We start from the raw sequence: 27,645 nt of genomic DNA, 5'->3' as shown, positions 1-27,645 counted from the left end.
TTTTGAAAAATAAAAATATACTCCATTTATTCTAATTGAAATTAGGGTCATATATGACAGTAAAATTCAGACAAAAGAGCATTTCTTCAGTATTTCCAGTGATGGCTTCTGCAACACATCTGTATTGTCCCTAAAATGAGGAATAAGAAATACAAGTAAATAAAATGTTAGATGCCTCTATTTTATAAGACTTTTATAAGAATTTTGTCTTATTAGGAGGAAGCCATTTAAATTAAATTGGTTATCATTATCTCAGTTTCCTAATGAGATGAAATTTTGTATGCCTTTTGAATCCAGTGAGCAGAAACCTATTTATTTCCCAACTATAAAGGGATATTATAAGGGGATATTTTTTCAACAGTTTTTTGAAACTAGTCTGTGAGATTTTCAAACATACAATATCCTTAGAAAAATAGGTAAGGATATGCATTTTAAATGACTATTTTAAAATAGTCACCCAAGGGTGCCTGGAGGGCTCAGTCTGTTAAGCTTCTGGGCCCCGCGTCAGGCTCTGGGCTGACAGTGCAGAGCCTGCTTGGCGTTCTCTGTCTCCGTGTCTCTCTCACTCTCTCTCTCTCTCTCTCTCTCTCTGCCCCTCTCCCCTCACACTTGCTTTCTCTCAAAAAATAAACTTTCAATAAATAAATAAATAAATAAATAAATAAATAAATAAATAAGATAGGTACCCAAAGTGAAACATATCCAAAATTTCTTTGCCAGGGATCTAATGCAAATATCTAAAATTACATCACTACTATTCATGGGGGCAGTTACTGAGTTATACATGGCGGTCATCCAGTGCTTTTACCCAAAGATATTCAACATATTGATTATGAGCATTTGCATTACTTTTAGCCATGGATGTTAGAGGAAGAAAATGAAGTGAAAAAGAGCTTTTTTGTGTGTTACTTTTCCATATTTCCATATTCTACAGAAAGAAGAAATAGCAAAACACCCCAAACTAAATAAAAGCAAAAACCAAAATCTTAAACACCTTAAGGCTGAATAGCTATTTTTGAAGTTGTGAATGGCTGTTTCAAATTCTTAACACATCTGTTACTGCAAAAGATTAAGAAAGTACAAAATGACTCTTGAACAATACCTTAGAAAATCGTATTCCCCTGAAGGAGAAGTGTACTGTTGTATTCACAGTCTCTACAAACAAAATACAAAATACAAAAAATTATATTGGTCGTCATTGGGTGATTTTGTTTTAATATAGTATGGAGTGTACCTTTTATGCTGCTACTGGCAGCAGCAGTCCCAAGCGAATTGTAGAGAAGTAACTAACTTCCTACCCTGGCTATGGGTCTCCTATCGCTTCCTTGCCACCCCAAGCATCTCTCAGTATCAGCCTATATTTCATCCCTTAGGGGATACAAAATTTTAAGGCCTACTTGTCTCAATAGTGAATGAATGAATAAGCCAGTGCTAATATGCTTCATCCCAAATTACATGTGTGCATATTTAATACTGCTACTCCTTCAACAGAGTAAAATAGATCTTTATAAAGGTGGAGGAGAGAGTTGGGAGGCAGCCAGGAAACCAAATCTCCTTCCAATCCCACCACTGAGAAGCCTAAGTAGTCACTGCTGAAATGCACAGCCATGGACCTGGCCCTGCAGAAGTTGTGGACAGAGTCAGAAGTGCAGGAAAAAACATACTCTACTCTCCTACTCAGAAACACCAAAGGAGTGAATTTACAGGGTAAGGATAGAAAAGTAGAAATGTTTTGAATCTCTAACAAAAGCAATAGTGGCCAAAAATATCTTTTAAAGTAATATAAATAGTCAAATGCAAACTATAACCATTCTTGTTCTCCTAACTAGCCAAAGAAAATCCTTAATAGCAAATGAACAGATTATGTCTATTTTCACAAAAAAACATCTATTTGCTTCTGGATGTGAGAAATAATCCCACTGCCCCAATCAAAGGAGGGACACGGAGACTTGGAGCACAGTGAAGCGAGGCTTTAATCAACATTCTTGAAAGAGCAGGTATCTGATGGACAGGCACACTTGGGGGCAGTTACAACAGACAATTTATCTCCTAGCATGCAAGTCCCTCCCCTGATTCCTCATTGGCTGAGGACTACAGAGGTTACAGCCTTGCCTGGAAGTTGCCTATACCCATGTAAGGCCAAAAAGTAGTCTGACTGGAACACATGTATATTCCTTGAGGTAATTCAGAGACTTCAGTTCTTTGGCACATGGTCATTGCAAAGCCTGTGAAAAATAAGCCCAGGAAATGAAGAGAGAAGAGCCAGGAAGTGAAATGTCTAAGGGTTTGGGACTCCATTGTGTGATGGGGAGGGCTTTGTACATATTTCCAACAGGTTGTAAACCTACTGTTAACTAGACAGCACAGCTTTTATTTGGCATTTCTGAAAATGAATCATCTCACTTCTCACAAGGGTATATCCTTATTAGGGGTGTTAGCACACTGAGATGTTATTTCTTGAGCTTAGTAAAGTGATCATGTCTTCATGATATTCTAATTTTTCATTCAAGACCAATCCAATTCAAATGTAATAGTTCAACAAGTATTTATTGAAAGCTACTATATACCAGGGATTGAGGAGACAAGGGGCAAGAGTTAAAGTCTACTGGGGATATAGGCATGCAAAGAAGCCATTCCAATACAATGCAATGAAAAGATGCAGTAAGAATTAAGGTAGTATAGCATTTTGGTAAGGGTGATAGTTCCAGATCTGAATCCCAGCTCTCCTACTTACTTGGAGTATAGCCTTGGGCAAGTCACTTAACTTCTCTGTGCTTCAGTAAAATGGCAATGGATAGTAACACCTACCTTTTAGGAGGATCATGAAGGCTATATGAGTTAATACATGTTAGTGCTCAACAATGCTTGGAATGTAGCACTCATTAAATGTTACTGACAGTAAAATCTTAGTTATTATAACATTAAATGTTATTCCTTCTCCTTTCTAGACCCTCTTTCCATGGCATCTTGTGAATAACAATGATGCCATTAATATTATCATTGATATGATAATGACTGTTATTCAAAAGATGCTGGTGGGAAGGGAATCTAGAAAAGAGAAGGAAGTGGGTTGAATTGTCATAAAGGACGGGAAGGAAGGACAAGAAGGATTTTCCAGGTGGCAGGAAAAAAAGGAGCAAAGGCAGGAAAGTGAAAATCAGTATGACTAATGCATACACCTGCAAGAGGCTCAGCGTTATTAAAGCAAAAGGGAAGCAGGAGTGCTAAGAACTACATCTTGTGCTAAGAAGTAAGCAAAAACGGGCTCAGGTTCCACATTTAAGAGAATGGAGGCAATGAAAGAACAGCCAAGAGTGTGAAATGATCAGATTTTATTTAGAAAGGTGGGTCACATGACCATATCACACATGAATTTAAGGGTGGCACTAAGAGTCAGGGAGACCAGTTAGAGGTCAGGAGGTGGTGACAGTAGTGAAGAGAAGAAGAGGTAAGTGCCTTCCATGACCACCAGCTCAGGTGCCCTCCCCCATTATGATCTATCTCATTAGCCTGCTGCTCTCCTTGAGAGCACTTATCAGAAACTGAATCTTACTTCATTTTTGTCTTATTTCATGACTTAGTAATGATCTTGTTTACTAGTTCATGAGCTCCATGAGGACAGGGGCTTTGCTTTGGTCACTTCTGCATCTCCAACTGCTAGTACCTGGTCCCTGGGTACCTGGCTTCAGGAACAGCTATAAAATTTACAAAGCCCAGTGCAAAATGAAAATGGGGGCCTCTTATTCAAAAGGCAGGAGAGACATTCTATGAAAAGTACTGAAATATAAAGCTTTTTCTTTTCCTCTACAGTCTCTCTCTCTAGACTTGCCATGATATTTTTTATTTGTTATTTAATCTCATTTGAAGTAAAACAAAATTTTAAATTATCATTCATCTTAAATTGCACAATGACAGGGTTTTTTTTTTAATGTTTATTTACTTTTCAAGAAAGACTGTGAGTGGCTGAGGGGCAAAGAGACAGAGAGAGACACAGAATCCAAAGCAGGTTCCAGGCTCTGAGATGTCAGCACAGAGCCCGACGCAGGGCTCAAACTCACGGACCGTGAGATCACGACCTGAGCCAAAGTCAGACGTCCAACTGACTGAGCCACCCAGGCGTCCCTGCACAATGACAGTTTTAAATACAAATATCAGAGCTTTTAACTCTGAGGCAGAATCACTGAAATTACACAGTTTGTATTTGGTGGCTCATCCCCAGAAGGTGCTTCAAGCTGACCAGAGAAAACTAGCACAAGCTTGACGTCGGACATTTGAAAGAAGGAAGAGAAGATATGGCCAGGCATGGAATGATCCAAGGGAATGGTCTCTTGGCACAGAGTGAAAGGTGAGTATAGAAGCTCAGGGACACCCAGGGGGCTGCTCCATGAGTGGGGCACTTATGCGAAGCGTGGGCCTGAGGGCTGCCTGATGGGGGCCTCTCTCCCCTGTGCTGTCAGGTGCCTCATGCCTCAGTTTGGGGCAAAGAAGACAAATTAGGCCTCTTTCCTTCCCAAAGGCCCACTGTCACATGAGTTACCTTCAAGCGTTTTGCAACTTCCATGTAATACCTCCAGGAGCTACCTGTTGGTGGGGAGGGAACCCACTGATGGTTGGAAAACCCATGCACCCATGGTCCTGCCAGTCCAGGTGGGGTGGGTCATGGCCACATTGCACTTCAGACACTGCAGGGCACCTGCACCTGATCCTGACCCTCCCTGCATACAGGCCCTCACCAGTGACAGAGGGCAGCAGGGGTCACTGGCTGTAGCTGGGAGGGGGTCCCAAGCAGGGTCCAGGGTGCCAGCAGAGGAGTGGGCAGCTGGGAGCCAAGAACCCATCTAGGGGAACTGCATGCATGCCCCACTGTCCCATCAGACTTCACTTATAAAACACACACTTAAAGATAAAATTAATAAGAATCTCAAGTCTATGATCAGAGAATATTAAACTCCAAATGTGAAGCCCTTCTAAGTACGAGGCCCTGGCTGTGAAGCCAATCCTGAAAACTTTGTGTGAGAGAGGAAGGTAAGGAGATGGATGAGACTTGAGAATTTGAGAAAGAAATCGAGTAACTCTGAGATTTCTATCTGAGGAGACTGCCCAAATGTTTACCAGGTCAGGTGGGAAGAAGGGGCACTAACCTCTTCTGTATAGTAGTCTTCTTTTTCAATTGTTTTGTCTCTCTTAGAAAGCTCATAGTTTGCTCATAGATCCCATTCTATTCTTATGGGAAGTTAGCTTGAAACTTCTGCCCACATTCAAGAAGCCAGGAGAGAACTAAGGCAGGGCCAGAGAAAAGGAAGACAGAGCCCCTGTTTAGTCCCCTCTCTACACTTCCCATGCAGCTCACTTGTGGTCCAGCACACTTTTCCTACCCACCATGTAGAACGTAGGACCCAAGCCTCAGATGGTGTTTTATTAGTTGAATCGTGTCCCTCAAAAAGATGTTGAAGTCCTAACCCCGAGTGCCTGTGAACATGGCCTTATTTGGAAATAGAGCCTTTGCAGATGGTCAAGATGAGGTGGTCTCTAATCTAATATGACTGTGTCCTTATACAAAGGGGAAATTTAGACACAGAGACAGAAATGCATAGTGAGAAGACTGTGAAATGGCACAGGAAGAAGATGGCCATCTACAAGGCAGGAATCGCCTGGGGCCTTTAGAAGCTAGGAGAGAGGCCTGGAACAGATCCTTCCCTCACGCCCTCAGAGGGAGCAAAGCCCTGCCAATACTTTGATTTTGGACTTCTAGCTTCCAGACAATCAGATAATAAATATCAGTTGTTCTAAGCCATCCAGTTTTTGGTATTTTGTTACAGCCACTGAAGCAAAACCCTGGAAACAGGTCTAATGGATAATTGAGTTTAAGATGCCTTTGAAATAGCCACTTATTTATTTCCAAATGTGTTTTTAAAAAGAAACAAGGGTGTGTGTGTGTGTGTGTGTGTGTGTGTGTGTGTGTAAGATGTGGTAATACTGTGGGTAATTTTCATTTTATTTTTGCTTGCCTATATTTTCTAAATATCATATCCTAAAAATATATGACTTTTGTAACAAATACCAAAAGGAAAACTATTTTAAAAGTAGATATGTATGGTACTTACTAATTTGATTCCCAAATTTTCAAGGGTCTTGATAGCATCAATGCTTCTTAAATCAGAATGTCCTGAGCTCTGAGCCCATATACTCAGCTACCAGATGGACATGTTTACTTAAATGTTCCAAAATTACCTTGAGCTCAATATGCCTAAACCAGAACTCATTGCTTTCTCTTTAAAAATCTGCCCCTTCTGCACACACCATTTCAGATAATGGCACTTCCACTAATCCCAGTCACTGGCCCTCCACCAGCCCTTGATTTTACCTAAACTTTGCCTGCCACATCAAATCAGTCAGAATGTCCTGCCAGTTCTGTCTCCAAATATGCCCTCTTTCTTCACCTCCCCTTTGCTCCCAGGCCGCCATCTTTGTTCAGCCCTTGTGGTCTCTCACATAGCCTCCTGGCTACACTTCCTTCCGTCCCAGCTTCCTACCTCAGCCAACCCCCGCCTCCTTCCATATGGACACTAGTTATCTGCAAAACTGAAAATCTCAGTGGGTCATCCCTACCCACTGACGATAAGATGCAAGCCAATATCTTGTGCATGACTTACATGCTAACTCCTGTCCCCTTTCCTAGGCTCATCTCCAGCAATTCCCTACAGCATATTCTGCTCCAGCTACAAAAAACTACTCTCCAAATAAAGCATATTCTTTCAGGGTTATATGTGTTTGCATATGCTGTTTCTTCTCCAAGGAATGTCCTTCCTCCTCCTCTCTGATGTTCTCAGATTCAAGACTTTACTAAAATACTCTCTGAAACCTTATCTGATTTCTGTCATAGTAAATTGGTAACTATCTAGTTAAACTAGGAGCATATAATTCTATCAGCATTTATGACATTTTATTTTAATTTTTGTCCAGGACTGTCTTTCCCAGAAAGAGGGACCTTCTGAGGAAGGACACTATCATTCAACTTTGGATTGCCGGAGCCTAAATCATGACTTGCTCAAATTAGGTTCAACAGATGTTTGTGGAAGGAAATGCAGGAGGGAAGGAAAAGCCAGCAGACTGGGTTGAGTCTGACACATTTTAGATCTCAAGAAAGTGAAACTTTGAAAACTCAGATAAAATGTCAACATAATCTATCAGAGATTAGGTGGGATTGTGAAACAGTTGCTTTAAAAAAAAGTAATCTGCCAAAAGGGTTTTTGTTTGTTTTTTGTTTTTTTCCCAAGAGAGAGCATGGTACACTGGAAGACTGGGCCTTAAGAGTCATGAGGCTACTCTGTTACTAGCTCTCCAAATGGTGAAGGACACGTTCCTGAACCACTGCAGGCATCAGTTCCCTCACTTGTAAAAATGACAGGACTGTAAAATCAGGAACAAAACGACTCCTAATACCCATACCAATATCTATTATTCGACAACTATAATTCTTGAATTCTTATTCTAAGTACTGCACTAACCTTTTTATATACATTTTCTAATTATAGCCTTAAAACCATGTACAATAGGTTTCACGATCCCCATTTTACAGGTGTGGAAAATAAGGCTGATAGAGGCTAAATCACACACACAAGCTCACATTGCTGGTAGATGGAAAAGCTGGGACAGAGCCTCAGATCTTTCCAACTCTGAGCCCAGACATATAAGCAATGCCAACTCCATTATTTGCATATGGTTTGGGGGTGGCAGACAAGTCAGAGCTGTGGAGAGATGGTCAACTGGAAGACGTATCTTGAAGTTTCACTTGCATAGCAAAAAAACTAATGTACTTAGAAGCAATTTTCTTAGTGAATGCTAGGAAACACAAGATCAAATTGATGTCGATGTTAGAGCCGGTATAAGCCTATTATGAATTTTTATGCTACTCTCATTCCATTCATTCCCAGCCATTGTTTTCCAGTTTTTGTCCCATCTATATCTAATTTATGCTATGTTGCTAAATTTAATATATTCATGTAAACTACCTCTTTTTTTTTTTTAAACAAGAGAGGGTACAAGTTAATGGTAATTAATTATATAAGAAAATATGCAACTGCAATAGCAATTTTTAAATGTTAATAAAACAATTGGGTTTTTTTTAAACCTAATAGTTGTTTTAAAACTTCTTTTTTTAAAAATGATAATGCCCACTATCAACAAGAGCTGAGATTAAACTACAGAGATTAAAATACATACATATTGATGGTGACATAATGTATAAAAGGGTAGATTCCTTTAGAAAAGCCATTTGGCCTTATGTAAACAAAACCACAAATACAGTCAACCCAATTAAGCTTGGATATTTCCCTGGCAGTTATATGTAACCCCTGCAAACATATTCAAATCTAAAATATGAGAAAAATTATATACAAAGATATATCTATTACAATATTATTTATAATAGTAAAAATGTCAGAAGGAAAGTAATTAATTGTCCAATAGGAGAATGGTTAAATAAATCAAAGCATACCCACTAAGGGAGATGTTTCACTATGTAATGTTTATACTTCAATTTTTGAACCACATGAATTATCTAGTCAAAAAATTAAATACATTAATTTTTAAAAAGAAAATTATTGGGGCGCCTAGGTGGGTCAGTTGGTTAAGCGTCTGACTCTTGCTTTTGGCTCAAGTCATGATCCCAGGGTTGTGGGATAGAGCCCTGCATCAGGCTCTGTGATGAGTGCTGAGCATGGAGCCTGCTCGAGGTTCTTTCTCTCTCCCTCTGACCCTCTCTCTCTCTCCCCCGTCTCTCTCTCTCAAACAAAAAATAAATAAAAAGAAAATTATTGGGGTGCCTGCCTGGCTCAGTCAGTAGAGCATGCAACTCTTGATCTTTGGGTTGTAAGTTCAAGCCCCACATTGGGTATAAAAATTACTTAAAAATAAAATCTTTAGGGGCGCCTGGGTGGCTCAGTCGGTTAAGCGGCTGACTTCGGCTCAGGTCATGATCTCTCAGTCCGTAAGTTCGAGCCCTGCGTCGGGATCTGTGCTGACAGCTCAGAGCCTGGAGCTAGTTTCAGATTCTGTGTCTCCCTCTCTCTGACCCTCCCCCATTCATGCTTTGTCTCTCTCTGTCTCAAAAATAAATAAACGTTAAAAAAAATTTTTTTAATTAAAAAAATAAAAATAATAAAAATAAAATTTTTAAATTAAAAAAAAAGAAAAAGAAATGATTATGGTGTAGCATACTTATAAGTACATAAACAATGTACATACATTGAAAACTCAGAAGGAAATACTCCAAAATGTCTTTGGAAATAAGATTCTCTGACTTTTTTTTACACTTTCCAATTTTTTGGTAATGTGACAGTATAATATTTATAAACATTTAAACTATTTAAAATACTAGTCTAAAAATTACTTGATTTATAGTAAGTGACCTTTAAGGTCCTGAACTCTGAAATTTTCTAATTCTGTGAATATTATCAGGGCAGAAAAAAGCAGGGGAAGATATTGAGGAAACCACTGTAAAAAAAAAAAATCGAGTGAGTTTCTTTTCTTTTTTTTAATAAAATTCTTAAAAAGTACTTTTTTTTCTTTCCCTGCTGATTCCACCAAGCCTGTTCCCTTGGCTGTGGTTTAGTGAGTTTCTATAAAAAATAGTAAGTGTAATGTTTAGAAAAAGGGATCCATAACCAAGGATAAATGTACAATATTAATCTGAACAAGGTAAAAATTTTAGTATACCTTTTAACAGACTCAAATAAGTACCATCTTAATAATAATTCAGTAACATAATTACAAAATGTTGTTTAAGCTGCTAAAGTAAAAATCTTTGGATAAAAAAAATGATTAGAAAAGGAATTTCACATTTTCAGTGCATTTAACATTCAGAACATTCTCACAAACTATTATGTTCTATTCTGAAAGTAATGTGAATCGAATGCTTACCTCCCTTCAGAGCTCTGCAAAAAGAATAAACATCATCAGATCCCCGGCAAATAACTTCTTTGCGCACTGGCAAATCCATGGAGTTTATGGATAAATAGAGATTGAAATATAACTTTTTAATATCTCTTCCTTAAAAAGAAAAACAAATCTCATTAGTCCCTCAAATAATAGATTCTTTTATAAATAATAATTAACATGTGTTGTACACTTAAAATATGTCTTTTACTTTTCCTACATTATTTCATGTAATCACAACAACTTGCTACGTGGGTATTGTTATCCTTGGGTTACAGATGAGAACACTGAAGCTCAGAGAGGGTAATTAATAGACTGTAATCCAACAGAATATTTCACAGTGAAAATTATGTGCACTAGTCCTAAAAATAGAGGAACCTATGTGTTTGAGAAAACTATCAGGTGGGTATGTAAAATTTCCAGTTCTAGTTCCAGTTCTGCTAGGAAGTTCAAGAAAAAGGAAAGGGAAAGGAAAGGAAATGAGGATAATCAACTCATTCCCATATTTTAGGAGTTTTTTTTTAATGTTATTTAGAGAGAGAAAGCATGTGTGGGGGAGCAGCAGAGAAAGAAGGAGAGAGAGAATCCCAAGCAGTCTCCATGCTGTCAGTGCAAAACCTGATGTGGGGTTCAATCTCATGAAACTTGAGATCATGACCTGAACCAAAATTAAGAGTTGGAGGGGCTTCTGGGTGGCTCAGTCAGTTGAGCATCTGACTCTTGACTTTGGCTCAGGTGACGATCTCATGGTTTCCTGAGTTCGAGCCCCGAGTTGGGGTCTGCACTGACAGTGGAGAGCCTGCTTGGCATCCTCTCTCTCCTTCTCTCTCTCTGCCCCTCCCCATTCACACTCTCTTTCTCTCTCAAAAAAAAAAAAAAGAAAAGAAAGAAAAGAGTTGGACTCTTAACAAACTGAGCCACCCAGGCACCCCTTAGGAGTTTTGATGAAAGACTTCTTGGAGAATAAAACTGAACCTTTTGATTAGAAATTGTATGTATGAGTTATCTTATTATTCTTTCATGGTTTCCCTTTTACCATTTAACATGGAAAATTCCAGTAAACACTGCATTTTGCTCACCTCTTCTAAGTTATTCAGTTAGCCCAACTAGAAAATATGTACAATATTTTTTTATGATAAAAACAATTATTGTGGGCTCCTGGCTGGCTCAATCAGTAGAATATGTGACTCTTGATTTCAGGGTGATAAGGTCAAGCCCCATGTTGGATGTAAAGATTACTTTTAAAAAATTTATTATAACCACTACCTCATTGAAAATATTTTCCTAATAAAGTCACCATGACTCATTGTAGCCATAATCAAAAGAAAATTTTTCCATCTTTAACCTGAACTTGGTGTGCTTAACAGAAATGCCAGCTCCTTCCTCAAAACTCCTTCCTTTGGCATTGGTGCTACCATTCTCTCCCAGTTGTCTTCCAACCTCTCTGACTCCTTCTCCTCATTGACTTCTCTTTCTTAGGGCTGTATCCTCAGCTCTCAATTTTCGCTTTGCACACTCTCCTTGGCTTTAAGTACCACATAAGGTGATAATTCCCAAATCATCATCTTTAGTTTCAACTTTTCTTCTAAACACCTGTCCCACATATGCATTCAATATCTGTCTTCAAGTGTTGTCCGTTATCTCACCCAACAGATCCAAAAATTGATTTCCTCACCTTCACCACCATATAGGCACTAGAATCCCCAACTCCAGTAAATCTCACTAGTCCACTTTTTATCCCCATCGGCAGTCTCTTAATGCAGGCCCTCATCACTCTGAGCCTAAAGTACCACCAACTTCCTAATTTGTCTCCACTTCTCTACTTGTAGGGTAAACTGTGGAAAAGAACATCATAGGGTCTGTTCCAAACAGTGGTTCTATGGTCCACTCCATGAACTGTGTCTGGCACCACTCCAAAAGCAGGGATGTGTGTAGAAGTTGAAGAGGTGTCTTCACAGGGAATTCCTTGAGACATGGGTATATGGCAGTACTGCAGTGCTACCAGTGGTGATGCAGGACAATGAAACTTCTTTAATTTCTGCATGGAACACAGCATGATGCCAGTCTTCAGTGACTCCAAGAAAGGAAGTGCTGCTTTGACATCTCAGCAGTTTACATCTTGAGAAGCTTTTTGCCCTTGGACATCACTGTGGTCATGTTGGACACATGAACAATGGTCAAAGTGAGGTACTACTTGTATGAATCAGTAGGCCAGGGATACCAATGTGGGTATCAGAGTGAAACAAGAAACATGTATAACAAAGAGAACTGTTTTTGAGTTCAGCTAAGACAACTCCAAGAACTTTCAGATATAACTTTGAAGGAGGCTTAAAGTCCAGCTTTATTTTTTTACTAATCAGTTAATAGCATATAAATAATTCACCAGAAAAGCTATAAAGCCTCAAAATAAATAATTTCCATCCCTAACCTATTTTTGGTTCAAGTTATTATAAATTTTATTGAATTGAAGTAGCTATAGGCCCATAAAAATAAGGTTGATTTCTATGAATATGGCCCCAAACTTTACACAGACATTCTAATACATTCTAGGAAAACTCAGGTCATAATTGTAAAGCATTATAAAAAATATGACTAAGTAATCAATGAAACCAGGAATTGATTCTTTGAAAAGTTTACAAAATTGATAAACTTTAGTCAGACAATTTAAAAAAAAAAAAAGAGGAGGGACTCAAATAAATAAACTCGGAAATGGAAGAGGAGAAATAACAACCAACACCATAGAAATGCAAAGGATTATAAGAGAATATTATGAAAAATTATATGCCAACAAATTAGACAACCTAGAGGGATGGATAAATTCTTAGAAACATACAACCTTCCAAAGCTGAATCAGAGAGAAACAGAAAATTTGAACAGACCAATTATCAGCAATTAAATTGAATCAGTAATCAAAAAACTCCCAACAACAAAAGTCTAGGACCAGATGGCTTCACAGGTGAATACTACCAAACATTTAAGAAAAGTTATTACCTATTCTTCTCAAACTGTTCCAGAAAATAGAAGAGGAAGGAAAACTTCCAAATTCATTCTATGAGGCCAGTACTACTCCAATACCAAACCAGATAAAAACACTACAAAAAAAGAGAGAACTACAGGCCAGTATTTCTGATGAACATAGATACAAAAATCCTTAACAAAATATTAGCAAACCAAATCTAGCAATACATTAAAAAACCATTCACCAGGATCAAGTGGGATTTATTCCAGGTATGCAAGAGTGGTTCAATATACATAAATCAACCAACATGATACATCACATTAACAAGAGAAAGGATAAAAACTGTACGACCATTTCAACCGACGCAGAAAAAGCATTTGACAAAGTACAACATTCAAAAACTCAACAAAATAGGCTTAGAGGGAACATACCTCAACATAATAAAGGCTCTATGTGAAAAACCCATGGCTAAGATCATATTCAATAGGTAAAAACTGAGAGCTTTTCTTCTAAGATCAGGAACAAGACAAGGATGTTTACTCTTACCATTTTATGCAACATACTACTAGAAGTCCTAGACATAGCAATCAGACAACAAAAAGAAACAAAAGGCATCCAGATTGGTAAGAAAGAGGTAAAACTTTTACTATTTTCAGATAACATGATACTATATAAAGAAAACCCTACAAATTCCACCAAAAAAATTCTAGAACTGATAAATGAGTTCAGTAAAGTTACAAAATACAAAATTAATATACAGAAATATACTGCATTTCTATACACTGATAATAAAATAACAAAAAGAGAAATTAGGAAAACAATCCCATTTACAATTATACCAAAAAAATAAAATAAAATACCTAGGAATAAACTTAACCAAGGAGGTGAAAGACCTATACTCTGAAAACTATTAAACATTGATGAAAGAAATTGAAGATGACACAAACAAATGGAAAAATATTCCAATGCTCATGGACTAGGTGAACAAATATTGTTAAAATGTCTATACTACCCAAAGCAATCTACAGATTTAATGCAATCCCTATCAAAATACTAAGAGCGTCTTTTATAGAACTAGAACAAATAATCCTAAAATTTGTATGGAACTACAAAAGATTCCAAATAGCCAAAGTCCTCTTAAAAAAGAAGAACAAAGCTAGATGTACCACAATTCTAGATTTCAAGATATACCACAAAGCTATAATAATTAAAAGAGTATGGTAGTGGCACAAAAATAGACACATAGATCAATGGAACAAAATACAGAACCCAGAAATAAACCCACAGTTTCATGGTCCATTAACCTATGACAAAGGAGGCAAGAATATACAATGGGGAGAAGACAGTCTCTTCAACAAATCGTTTTGGGAAAACTGGACAGCCACATGCAAAAGAATGAAACTGGACCACTTTCTTACACTACTTACAAAACTAAATTCAAAGTGGATTAAATACCTAAATATAAGACCTGAACCCATAAGATTCCTGGAAAAAAATAAGCAGTAATGTCTTTAATATCGGCCATAGAAACATTTTTCTAGATATGTCTACTTTGACAAGGAAAACAGAAGCAAAATTAAACTATTGGGACTACACCAAAATAAAAAGCTTTTGCATGGCAAAGGAAACCATCAACAAAACAAAAAGACAACCTACTGAATGGGAGAAGATGTTTGCAAATGATATATTCAATGAGGGATTAATATCCAAAAAATATAAAGAACATATACACCAACACCAAAAAATATAAATAATCCAATTTTTAAAATATGACCAATTCTTTTGTTACTGAATTAACATAATGTCATATAAATGTTATATTTAGTGAACAATTAAGGTATTTGTGGTGGCCACAGAGGTAAGGTACTCAAATCTCCCTTCCAAAGAACCTACTGGGAGAAGGGTAGTTGGCAGACAGCCTTCAGCTGCTACACTTTCAGATCTATCTCAGAAGTCATCCAGAAGCCAAACTCCTATAATGCTCCTATCATGACCAAAGCTGCTCCTATAATGACCAAACTCCACAAGGACACTAGAGCCAAACTACCCCTATCTGTCTCAGGATACCTGTGATGTGACAGCAATCTTTGCTCTAAGGCTCCCCGGTTACCTGGCTCAGAATATCTCAGGGATGCATTTTGGTCTCATGACCCTCTTACCAGATACTCCTTCCTTTCCTCTCTCATTTCAAAGGTATGAGACCTGTATCTCAATCTGAATTTGCTCCTTGCCTACTCTGGCTTCCTCTTCACTTTATTTTTCACATCATTTCCCCTAAGAAATCTCTTGTATGCCTAATTCCTTTTTGGTATCTGCTTTCCAGAGAACACTAAGTGACTCTGTATTGTATTATTACTTCAGCCTGGAAGGATACAATCTGCTTCCTGTATGTAAGGGCAAGAGGTTCAATTGAAAATGAGGGCATTTGTTATGTAAATAATCACTTCTGCCAAATGTGGGCAGAGGGGGGTGGTAGATAAAGCACACCACACAAAGCAGTAAACAAAACCTGAGAAAAGAGGAAGAAATTATAGAACATCAGCCAGGCAAAAACTTAGATTATTTCTTTCGCCCATGGCCAAGAAAGTGGAGTGAACAGAATTGATTATTCTTTCTTCTGTGCTATCACTAAGCCTTAATGCTATCATTTCACTTACCGTACCATATTATCTACAGATCTCTCTCTCCCATTGCACTGATTCTTGAGGGTCAAGAGAAAGTCTTATTTACCAATGAATTCACAATACTTATCACACTACTTAAAATATACTGTGCATTTTTAAATATTTTTTAATGAATACATGAATGCAGAAACAAAGTTTCAAAATACAGGTTAAACGATTAGATTCAGGAAAAATAAAACACAAGTTTATCATGTATTATTTCTGGATTCTCAGCAATCTTTTGTCTTGTAAACTGAGAACTAAAATCAGGGGAGAAATGTTTAAGTTTATTTATGTGAAAGCATTTTTTTAAAGTGTAAGCTCCAAATATAGGTTAGGATGTAAATGATGGCAATGATGAAAACAACAATGATAATGATGATAATTAGAACTGAAGTTTCCTGGGATCCTAGGGCTTACAGGGAACAGAGCTGACTAGCAGGAGAGGAAGCAAATTTTGTGTTTTCACAGACACTCAAATCCATCCTGATACTATCACCATCACCCAACTTAGTTTTTACTAAACTGATGACAAACGAAATCATAGAGAGGAAAAACAAGACACAACACAAAACAAAACAAAAAATATTGCCTTCTTTTATCCCATCATCATCATAGCTTTTTCTAGAAAGATCATCTTCATATGTTTAAAAAAAAAGTTGTGGCCTACTCATATACAGACCTTTCACTAGTGAAAACCCAACTTTACTCATGAGCTGAATAGTTAATGGTTGACAAAGGATATACCTATTACATTATTCGAAGTCTCGCGTTATTTCCATTTTTACCTCCGTGTCATTATGTAATCCCCTCCCCCATGAGTGTGAGCTAGTCTAGTGGCTTGCTTCTAACAAATAGTATACAGCAAAGGCCATAGAGTGATACTTCCATGATTAGGCTACATAAGATTGTGACTTCTATCTTGTTAGCTGACTGTCCCTCTTGCTGGCTTTGATGAAGCAAGAAGCCGTATTGAAAAGGCCCATCTGGCAAGGAACTAAGTGTTGTCCAATAGCCAGACAGGAGCTGAATACTGCCAACAACCACATGAGCTTAGAAGTGGATTCTTTTATACTTGAGCATTCAGAAGAAACTGCAGTCCTCGCTGACACCTTAACTGAAACCTTGTGGGAGATCCTGAAGCAGACACAACTAAGTCGTGCCTACACTACTGACACACAAAGCCTGCAAGATAATAGATGTGTACTGTTGTAAGCCACTAAAATTGTTGTAATTTGTTACATGGAAATAGAAAATAAATACATGTACATTTGGAACACAATCATTTATCATTAATACTTATTGAACACTTTTCATTGAAGTACAAAAACAAAACATTGGACTTACTTGGAATGAAGGAAAGATGCACGTATCCCCCGCTTCCCTTCATTGACATACAGGGTTTAATAGCTATTGAGATAGGGACTTTCATGTTATCTAAATGGAAGAATAAAGATAATGTCAATAAATTATTATAAATCATTTGCAGTAAGTAGAGTATTCTGAATATCATTCCCCAAAAGATGCCATTAAAATTGTATAATGAGAAAAATTGAAGGCAGTTAAAAACATCTCTCTCCCTGAGGGAATGACATCAGCAAGATGGCAGAGTAAGAAGTCCAAGACCCTCCTTCCCCTCATAAACATACCAATTCAACAACAACTCATGGACAAATTCCCTTTGAGAGAAGTCAGAAACTAATTGAAAGTTTTCTGTATCCCAGGAGAATGTGAAATCAGACTCACCAGAGTCAGTAGAAGACCTCCTTTTATCAGAAACCCTGCACCTGGCACAGCACCATCAGGAAAAGATCCCCTATCCTCCAGCTTCACTCAGGAGGCAAGAGGTTGGTTCCTGTATCCAAGTTTCCTCCAAGGTGGATACCCAAGGACTAACAAATTAGAAAGTCTGAACAGACCTAGAACTGGTATGGAAATTGAGGAGTAATCAAAAATTTTCCAACAAAGAAGAGCCTAAGACCAGATAGTTTCACAGGGAAATGCTAACATTTTTTTTAAGTTTATTTATTTATTTTGAGAGAAAGAGAGAGAGAGAGAGTACAAGCAAGTAGGGGAGGGACAGAGAGAGGGAGAGAGAGAATCCCAAGCAGTCTCTACACTGGCAACATAGAGCCCAATGGAGGGCTCAAAATCACAAACAGTGAGATCATGACCTGAGGTGAAACCAAAAGTCAGATGCTTAACTGACGGAACCACCCAAGCACCCCTCTAACATGTAAATAAGAATTAATACCAATCCTCAAACTCTTCCAGAAAAAATGAAAGAGACCATTTCCAAACTTATTTTATGAAGCCAGTGTTACTCTGATACTAAATCAAAGACACCACAAGAAAACAATGGACCAATATCTCTAACGAATATGGATACAAAAATTCTCAACAAACTACTAGCAAACTAAATTCAACAACAAATTAAAAGGATCATACACCATGACCAAGTGGGATTCAATCTTGGATGCAAGGATGTTTCAACATATGAAAATCAATTAATGCAATATACCACATTAATAGAATGAAGGATAAAAATCACATGATTATCTCGATAGATGCAGAAAATGAATTTGACAAAATTCAACACACTTTTGTAATAAAAACTCTCAACAAACTAGGATTAGAGGAAATGGCTTCAGCATAATAAAGGCCATACATGAAAAGCCCATAACTAACATTACACTCAGTAGTGAAAAATTGAAAGTTTTCTTCTAAGATCAGAAACAAAGCAAGGACACCCACTCTTAACATAGCACCAGAAGACCTAGTCAGATCAATTAGACAAGAAAAAAAAAAATGAAAAGCATGCAAATCAGAAAGGAAGAAGTAAAATTTTCCTTGCATGCAGACATGATTCCTTTTTTTTTTTAAGATTTTATTTTTAAGTAATCTCTACACCCAATATGGGGCTCAAACCCACAACCCCGAGATCAAGAGTCACCTGCTCCACTAATTGAGCCAGCCAGGCACCCCAAGACATGATTTCATATATAGAAAATCCTAAAGACTCCATTAAAAAACTGTTAGAACTAATCAACAAATTCAAGAAAATTTCAGGATTCAAAATAAATGTACAAAAATCAGTTGCATTTCTATATACTAACAATGAGCTACCTGAACAGAAATTAAGAAAACAATCCCATTTACAATAGCACAAAAAAGGAATAAATACTTGGCATTAAACAAAGGAGGGGAAAGACTTGTATACTGAAAACAAAACACTGGTGAAAGAAATTAAGCAAGCACAAACAAATGGAAAGACATCCTGTGTTCACTGATTAGAAGAATGAATATTCTTTCTTTTTTAAAAAAATATTTTATTTTTAAGGAATCTCTACACCTAATGTGGGGCTTGAACATACAAGCCCAAGATCAAGAGTCATAATGTCTACCAACTGAGCAGCCAGATGCCCTAGAAGAATTAATATTCTTAAAATGTCCATATTACTCAAAGAAATCTACAGATTCAATGCATTCCCAATCAAAATCTCAATGGCATTATTTTACAGAAAAAAAAAACTCTAAAATTCATATTGAACTACAAAAACCACAAATAGTCAAATTAATCTTGAGAAAGAGGAACAAATCTGGAGGCATCACACTTCCTGATTTCAAACTATATTATAAAGCTACAGTAATAAAAACAGTATGGTACTGGCATAAACACAGACATAGAGACCAACGGAACTAAACAGAGTGCCCAGAAGTAAATTCATGCATATATTGTCAACTGATCTTTGACAGGGTGCCAAAAATACACGATAGGGAAGGGATGGTCCTTTGAAGAAATAGTGTTGAGAAAGCTGGATTTCTACATGCAAAAGAATGAAATTGGGGGTGCCTGGGTGGCTCAGTCGGTTAAGCCTCTGACTTCAGCTCAGGACATGATCTCGTGGTTCATGAGTTCAAGTCCCACATCAGACTCTGTGCTGACAGCTCACTCTCTGTTTCTCAAAAAATAAATGTAAAATAATTTTTAATAAAAAATGGAATTAGAACCTTATAATACACTGTACACAAAAATCAGCACAAAATGGACTAAAGACTTAAACATAAAATTCAAAATTATAAAAACCCTAGAAGAAAACAGAGGGAAAGTTTCAAGATATCAGTATTGACAATGATTTTATAAATATGACACCAAAAGTACTGGCAGCAAAAACATAAGTAAACAAATAGAACAATATCAAACAAAAAAGCTTCTGCACAGCAAACAATCAACAAAGTGAAAAGGCAACCTATGGAATTGGAGAATATATTTGCAAACCACATAGCTGATAAGGGGTTAATGTCCAAAACATATAATTATAATAATTCAATTATAAAAAAATTAGTAACCTGATTTAAAAATCGGCTGAAGACTTGAGCAGACATTTTTCCAAAGAAGACGTGCAAATGGCCAACAGGCATATGAGAAAATGTTCAATATCATAAAGTATCAGCATAATGCAAACCAAAATCACAATGAGATATCACCTCACACTTGTAAGGAGAGCCATTTTTTTTTAATTTTTTTAAGTCATGTTTATTTTTGAGAGGCAGAGAAAGACAGACTCTGAGTATTTCCAATGAAGGTTCCCACATGTCTGAAATTGTCTGATTATGATGACAAGATGTCATCATATTCAATACAATCAGACAAATGTTTAGAGAGCCCCTGTGGATGCTCAGTATGGGGCTAGGCATCAGAGCAGGTGGGCAGGGGGCTCAGGTGTTAGAGAGTGGAGAACAGAGATATAAGGCTTAGTCTTAACATAAGGAAGTCTATGATTTTTCTGGGAAGACAAGACCAACTTACAAAAAATAATTAGATGTAAGAATCAAAAGATTGTATAACACTGTATGGCATGTGATTTTATTATTTACAAGGGTTTGGGAACTATTGGATGATAGCTTCATTATTTTAGAGTTACCATGTATGTGATCAAGTTCTATATTTGGTTTATTACAGAAAGTGGTAACCAGTTTCAACAAATGCACAGAACAAGAGGCTCCAATTTACCTGCAGCCGTAAAGGCCAGCATTGCTAATCCATCATAGCACTTTTTCCTACTGAGTACTGCCTCAGAATCTTTCTTAACCCATCATTCCAGGCAATGGCAGCTGGCACAGAAAACGAAACCAATGCCACTCTGCGTGCTGGCATTAAGTATTTTTAGAGGTCTAGGGAGGAAATGTTGGCCGGAGTTGAACCATCATAGCACTTAATTTTACCTCTTCAATGGAATTTCCAGTACCTAAGTATGCAGTCCCTTTTGACAGGAATGCCCTTGTCATCATCAGTCAAGACATTCTTTCTCCTCCTTCAAAATGTATTCAAATATCATCAACACTGTTAAGCCTTCCCGGACTCCCCCACACCTCCTTACTCCCACAGTCACAAACACACAATCATTCATAGTATTTGATCATCTTTCAATGGTCATTTGTAGATCTTTACTACAATTATTCATTTATATATCTATCTTCTTCATAAAAACAGCATCAGCCTTCAGGACAGGAAGAAGGTCTCATTTGTTTTTCATGTCTCTGGCACAGAGCACAGTGCCGGGCACATGGCAAATGAGAAATGTGCACTTACTTACTTTTGCTTGGCCTATTATGTGACAAATATCTCTCTAGGCACCAAAGAAACAACAACGAACAAGAAGTCATGGGCCCTGCTATTGAGAAATGTATATGCCAAGGGGCACTTGGGTTGATTAAGGGCACTTAATCAGTTGATTAAGTATCTGACTCTTGATTTCAGCTCAGGTCATGATCTCACAGTTCATGAGTTTAAGCCCTGCCTCAGGCTCTGCGCTGACAGTGTGAAGCCTGCTTGGAATTCTTTCTCTCTCCCTCTCTCTCTCTCTCTCTCTCTCAAAAATAAACATTTACAAAATAAAAAATTAAAAGAGAAATATATATGCCAATAAAAAAATCAAATAGGGTCATGGGATAAAGAGTGTGTGTGGTGGAAACGGAGGAGTGGGGACTAGGGATGATGGAGTTACTTCAACTACGTTACTCAGGGAGTGACAGGAAGGAACCAGGCCTGTGGAAACTGGAGAAACAGTGTTTTAATCAGAAGGATTTCTAGTTAGTTCAGACTAACTAGAGAGGTGAAATGACTTTGGCATGTCAATAACAACAACAAAAACATACACATACAGACACACACAGACACATACACACAGACCATAATATGAGGTACATGGAATAGGCAAATTCTCAGAGACAGAAAGCAGAGTGGAAGTTACCAGGAACTAGAGGGAGGGAGAAATAGGGAATTAGTGTTTAATAGGTACAGAGTTTCTCTTAGGGATTATGAAAATTCTGTTAATGGGATAGAGGTAAGGATTACGCAACATTGTGAATGTCCTTAATACCACTGAATTGTACACTTGAAAATGGTTTAAGGGGTAACTCTTATGTTTGCTATGTTGGTAATATAAACAATAATGATAATAAAAGCCAGTGTGAATGAAAGTTATGAAACAGGGTGGGTGGGAATCATAGGGATGAGACAAGTAGGCAGGGGCAATCTTAAGGGGTCTTAGAGGTCTTGCTATAAAGTTGGGATTTCACTCTAATTGCAGTGGAAATCCACTGGAAAGTTTTAAACAAGGAGAGTAACATTGTCTGACTTATTTACATTTTCAGAAGACCTCTCTGGCCCCTGTGCCAAGAACAAATTACATAAGAGCAAGAATTGAAGTGAAGAGAGAAGAATCTGAGAGGTTGCTACAAAGGCCAAAGGAGAGACAGGGGTGTGAGTGGTAAGCAGAGGATAGTCATAAGTAGTTGGCTTTAGAATATATTCTGGAGATAATGAAAATGTGAACCACCAATAATAAATTGGATGTGGAAGATAAGGAAAAGAGATAATTTTTTTAAATTTTTTGTTGTACATTTATTTATTTTTTTGAGAGACATAGAGACACAGAGCACAAGTTGGGGAGGGGCAGAGAGAAAAGGAGGTACAGAATCCGAAGCAGGCTCCAGGCTCTGAGCTGCCAGCCCAGAACCCGACGCGGGGCTCAAACTCACAGACTGTGAGATCATGACCTAAGCCAAAGTCAGATGCTTAGCCGACTGAGCCACCCAGGCGCCCCAGTAAAAGAGATAATTAAAAGGTACCCCTGGTTTGGGGCATAAGGAATTAGGTGAATGATAAGATGGGAAATATAGGAATAAACAGGCTTAGTTCAGCATAAGTCAAGAGTTATAGCTTCAAATGGCTATTGGACTTACCAGTGGCCATGCTCAGTTTACAGAATGAATGAATGAATCCTCAGGTCATGTATTCATGACTACACTGTAGTTATTCATCCTACTACACATAAGACAAAAGCCAGAAGTTCCTTGAGATACCAGCCATAGCTTACCTAACTTTTGCATTTTCAGTGCTCCTTAGCATAACTAAACTTAATGCCTGTTAAATAAAGCTTGTTAAACTGCATTAAATTCAGCTGACTTGACTAGGCTCTGTAGGGCACATAGGGCTTTGGATGGACCACAAAATGACTGCATGAAACAGAAAGATGAATACAGATATTTCAAGTTACAGAACAGCAGAAGTACAACTAAAGGCCAGAGAAGAGGCTGGCCTGCTCAGAGTGGGGTATCATGCAACATACCAAGATATACCTGTTTAGCTGGAAAGGCCATGCTACAAGCACACACCCAATCAGTCAGTAGGTCCTGTCAGCTCCACCTTCCGAATCCTTGCAGAATCTTCTCATCACCTCCACCACTATTCCTTTGGTCTGAGTCACCATTATCTCTCTCATCAGGGTTATTGCGCAACAGCCTCCCAACACATGTTCCCCCACCCTCGCCCCCTTATAGGCTATTGTCAACACAGCTGCCAGACCAAGGTTTGCTTGCAGTAAAAGATAATCTGGCCCCTGACCTGCAAAGCCCTCACCTCCTCTCCATTTCCCTCTATGACCACATCTTCCACTGCCTTCCCTCTCACTCACCCATCACAGCCACACTGACCTCCCTGCTATCCTTCCAACACACCAGACATGTCCCCACCTCAGGACCTTTGTGTGTGCCCTGTGCTCTACCTCTTCCCCTAGATATCTGCATGGCTCATTCCCTCAACTATTCCAGGCCCTTGCTAAATGTTACCTTCCCAGGGAGACCTTCCTTGGCCATGCTACTTTATAATGCAATACCCTTCCCCATCTGTGCACCCTGTCTCTTCCCCTGCTCTATTTTTCTTACACAGCAACTGCCACCATCTGACATGCTGAATATTTTGCTGATAAAAACTCCATGAGAGCAGGGACTTTTGTTTTTGTTGTTCGCTGCTATATAATATCCTCAATGTTCAGAACAGACATGCTAGATGCTCAGTAAATAATTGTTTACTTCAATAATCCATTAATTCTTGGGTTTCTGGACTACCTATAGCTAAGTAAGTAAGTAAGTAAGTAAGTAGGTAAACAAATAAATAAATAAATAAAATGAAGGCTAGAACTGAATCAGAGTCTGATGACTTCAGTTACAAGGGGGCATGTGTCCAGGGTCTTTTAGACTGACTTGCACACCCACATCTTCTACCTTTTCCAAAGTTGAGGAACATACAGCTAATTCTTGCCATTTCTGTAGGTTTTTAGCTGAACTCCCCTCCCCACCACCAAATCATATGTGGAAATTCTAATGTGACTGTTGGGAGATAGGGTCTTTAAAGAGGAGATTAAGTTAAAAAGAACCTGTTAGGGTGGGCTCTACTCCAGTATGATTGCTGTCCTTATAAGAAGAGGAGATTTAGACACATAGAGAATGTCACCAGGCTTGAGTGCACACAGGGAAAAGACCATATAAAGACATCGCAAGATGGCAGCCATACACAAGCCAAGGAGAAAAGCCTCAGAACGAAACAAAACTGATGACTCTTGATCTTAGACTTCCACACCCAGAACTGTGAGAAGTAAAGTTCTGTGAAGTCATCCAGTCTTTGGTGTTTTGTTACGGCAGCCCTAGCAAACTAATACACTGTAAATATCCCATAGCTTCACCAAATGGAAATCATCCTCACAGAAAGACTAAATAGGGTGTTGTTTTTGTTACCAACAGCCTCACAGGAATACCTACAGGAATCAGTGCTTCCTGCACATGCATTTTGGGCTCAGCCAGGACAGATTCTCTGAGGTAGGGAAGAAAATAACATGGCAGTGGGCATAGCACTGCTGTAGCTGTGTACCCTGCTTGCTCCCCTCAGTCCCTACATCAGCGAGGCAGCAGGAAAGGACCACAAGATTTCTCAGCATTAGACAGAAAGACACAAAATCCTCCCTCAAAAATCAAATCAAAAGACAAATCCTATTTTTGTTACTAAAAGATTAAAAGCTGAATAATTGGGCTACCTGAGTGGCTCAGTCAGTTAAACGACCAACTCTTGATTTCAACTCAGGTCATGATCTCAGGGTTTGTGAGATCCAGCCCTGCATCAGGCTCTGTGCTGACAAGCTAACAGTGTGGAACCTGCTTGAGATTCTCTCTCTCTTCCTCTGCCCCTCCCCAGCTTGTGTGTACTCTCTCTCTGTCTAAAAAAAGAAAGAAAGAAAAAAAAAACTGAAGAATGATAATAAGTATAAAATAAATAAGGACACATGAAACATGGCACAGAGGTAACATAATTGGGGTGCCAGCCTGGCTCAGTTGGTGGAGCCATGAGACTCTTGACTCAGGGTTGTAAGTTCAAGCCCCATATTTGGTATAGAGATTACTTAAAAATAAAATCTCAAAAAAAAAAAAAAAAAAAAGAAGAAGGTGACATAATCAATGTATGGTACACAGAAGTCAAAGGAGAGGAGAGAGTTGGCCACAGAGTTCACTGGGAGGGCTTCCTGAAGGGGGAAACTGATCTTCTATGATGGAGAAATTTCAGAGATAAACTGAAAGGGAATTCAGTATAATCCACACATGGAAAAAAGCCACAAGTGTAAAAGATTGATCACACAGCTAAATTGTGTTCTCACACCTGGCAATTACTCTAATGCCCTGGAAGTAACTTTATATTAGCATTTGTCAGAGTGTGTTTTCCAGGATAGTCAATACACTCAAAAAATACAATAAAACAGAAAATCTGGGGATTAAATAGGTGTTTTTTTTTTTAATTACAGAACTTTGCAGAACTCAGAGTACGTTTGCAAATCTCCCCCAAATGATTAAACCACCAATCCTTTTTCCCAACAGAATCTCAAAGAGCTAGCATTTGTGGAAGGTATCAAACCTTCCCGATATAGCTAATAGGTAGAAAAGGGCAGCCAACCCATGATAAGCAAAGCAATAGAAAGTACCAAACCAAAACAGCAGTCAAGCCCTGATGCTGTGTATTCAGTCTGGCAGACATTTGAGAAGAAATAGGGAGGAAAAACAAAAAAAACAGTGATACAGCTAGTTAATAGCATTAGGGTATGGCTGATTTTTTAAGTACTCAGTACTGTTGTTTCTATATGGCTATGTGCTAAAACTTTAACCTACAACAATCCTTGTAAAACAGCTTTAAAATCACTTTCACTGCGGGGAGCCTGGGTGGCTCAGTCGGTTGAGCATCCGACTTCAGCTCAGGTCATGATCTCACAGTTCATGTGTTTGAGCCCTGAGTCAGGCCCTGCACTGATAGGTCAGAGCCTGGAGCCTGCTTCAGATTCTGTGTCTCCTTTTCTCTCCCTGCCCCTCCCCAACTCACTCCGTGTCTCCTCTCAAAAATAAATAAAAACATTAAAAAAAATGTTTTTTAATCACTTTCATTTTACCGATAAAAAAGCTGGGACACAGAGAGGCTAAGTATTTTTTGCTGAAGGTCACACAGCTTGTAACTGACGGAACCAGGCTAACATCCACTTAGGGAGGTAATTCCAAGACCCCTCAAAAGTCACAGCCTGAAACACTTAAAAAGCACCGGTTACATGCCCACTGCTTTGCTGAAGAAAAAAAAAAATCACATACCAGAGCAATAATCAATTCCAAAAGGCAGCTAGGATGATTCTACCTTCTCAAGAAGAACCAGTAAGTATGGGTCTGAGGCAAAAACTCAGCAAAGAATTCTGCCAAAACTGGGAAGAATCTGAAACTGGGATCACAGTGGAGAGAGCTGACCACAGGGAACAACAGAAGCACTCAGAGGTCAAGTTCAACACAGTTTAGAGACTTGGGAAGTCTGTGAAAAATGAAGAAAATCCACACGGACGGTCACCTGCCATCACATTTGCTGCCAGCAGCAGCAGCTGGAACACACGGTCATTTCCTGTGTTCCCGCGACAGCAAAGTGACGTTCGTTCCTGTAAAAACTCACCCTTGAAGCACTTGTTGCTGTTTTACTTACCACAGTGGGAATACCAAACACTGGAATCAGAAGAGTTGCAGATCCACTGTAGCTCCCCAGGTTCAGTGAATGTGGAAGAAAACAGAGTAGAAAAAAGTATAAATGGAAACATGATTCAATATCCCCAAAACTTTAAAAACGCAAGGAGAATCAGTAAGTAATCATCAGACTCTTTCCTTTCAGTAAGCAGAAAAGACTTAACTTAGTCATTGGTCACATGATTTCTGAGCTTCTGTCCAACTATTTCCTCTTTTGTGTGTCTGTATTTAGTATTTGAGTACTTCCGGAAAGGGGAGAGAGGGAAATGATTTAGAATATACTTTTCTAGAACACTTGATGCAAATGAGAGCACAGACCGTTAAAAACAAAACAAGGTACTTCTCAGTCAATAGTAACAGAACCAGTCTGTAGGTCTCCCCCAGAATCCCAACAGACTGGTACGTCTTTTCCATCTGTATTATTGTTCTCTCCTACAAGTTTTTTAGATGACAGTGTCTCATGGCCCAGGGAGCTGGACCTATGGGTCTGAAGTGAATAGTCTTATGCAAACTATTTCTGCTCCACGATAGGTGCAGCCACAGAGCAGAGCCAGACTAGATGAGACCCCACACACGGGATATTACCATAGCTCTGCGCTGTGGGCAGGGGCCACACCAGGCTTGAGAATGCACTGACTTAAGCAAACTGCAGCTCCAGGGAATATTTTGACCCCTGATAATGAAATGGTCATTATTTTGCATGCGGCATGA

At 38.5% G+C, this 27,645-nt stretch overlaps 1 protein-coding gene across 1 annotated transcript; it reads right to left on the bottom strand.

Moving 5' to 3' along the window:
* Window positions 1-27,141, bottom strand: LY96 (lymphocyte antigen 96). Its single transcript, XM_019453301.2, has 5 exons — window positions 26,897-27,141; window positions 16,906-16,995; window positions 9,922-10,050; window positions 1,103-1,155; window positions 1-130 (listed from the first exon to the last, which is right to left on the bottom strand). The coding sequence occupies exons 1-5, from the start codon at window positions 27,006-27,008 to the stop codon at window positions 32-34; spliced, it is 483 nt and encodes a 160-aa protein (XP_019308846.2). The 5' UTR covers window positions 27,009-27,141; the 3' UTR covers window positions 1-31.
* Between the last annotated feature and the right edge of the window lie 504 nt (window positions 27,142-27,645).

The sequence above is a fragment of the Panthera pardus genome, unplaced genomic scaffold (genome assembly GCF_024362965.1).
Source record: "Panthera pardus isolate Hobbes unplaced genomic scaffold, ASM2436296v1 HiC_scaffold_7, whole genome shotgun sequence".
Classification (NCBI taxonomy): Eukaryota; Metazoa; Chordata; class Mammalia; order Carnivora; family Felidae; genus Panthera; species Panthera pardus.
The sequence above is the reverse complement of the archived record's forward strand: the minus strand, read 5'-3'. Positions and strand labels throughout refer to the sequence as shown.

What these genes read in the sequence shown, in the direction of transcription:
- LY96 (XM_019453301.2), bottom strand. Translation starts at nt 27,008, where the DNA reads ATGTTTCCATTTATACTTTTTTCTACTCTGTTTTCTTCCACATTCACT. An exon ending in GCATCTTTCCTTCATTCCAA is followed by an intron (nt 10,051 to 16,905) that starts GTAAGTCCAATG and finishes TTTCTTTTTAAG; the next exon opens with GAAGAGATATTAAAAAGTTA. An exon ending in GGGGAATACGATTTTCTAAG is followed by an intron (nt 131 to 1,102) that starts GTATTGTTCAAG and finishes TCCTCATTTTAG; the next exon opens with GGACAATACAGATGTGTTGC.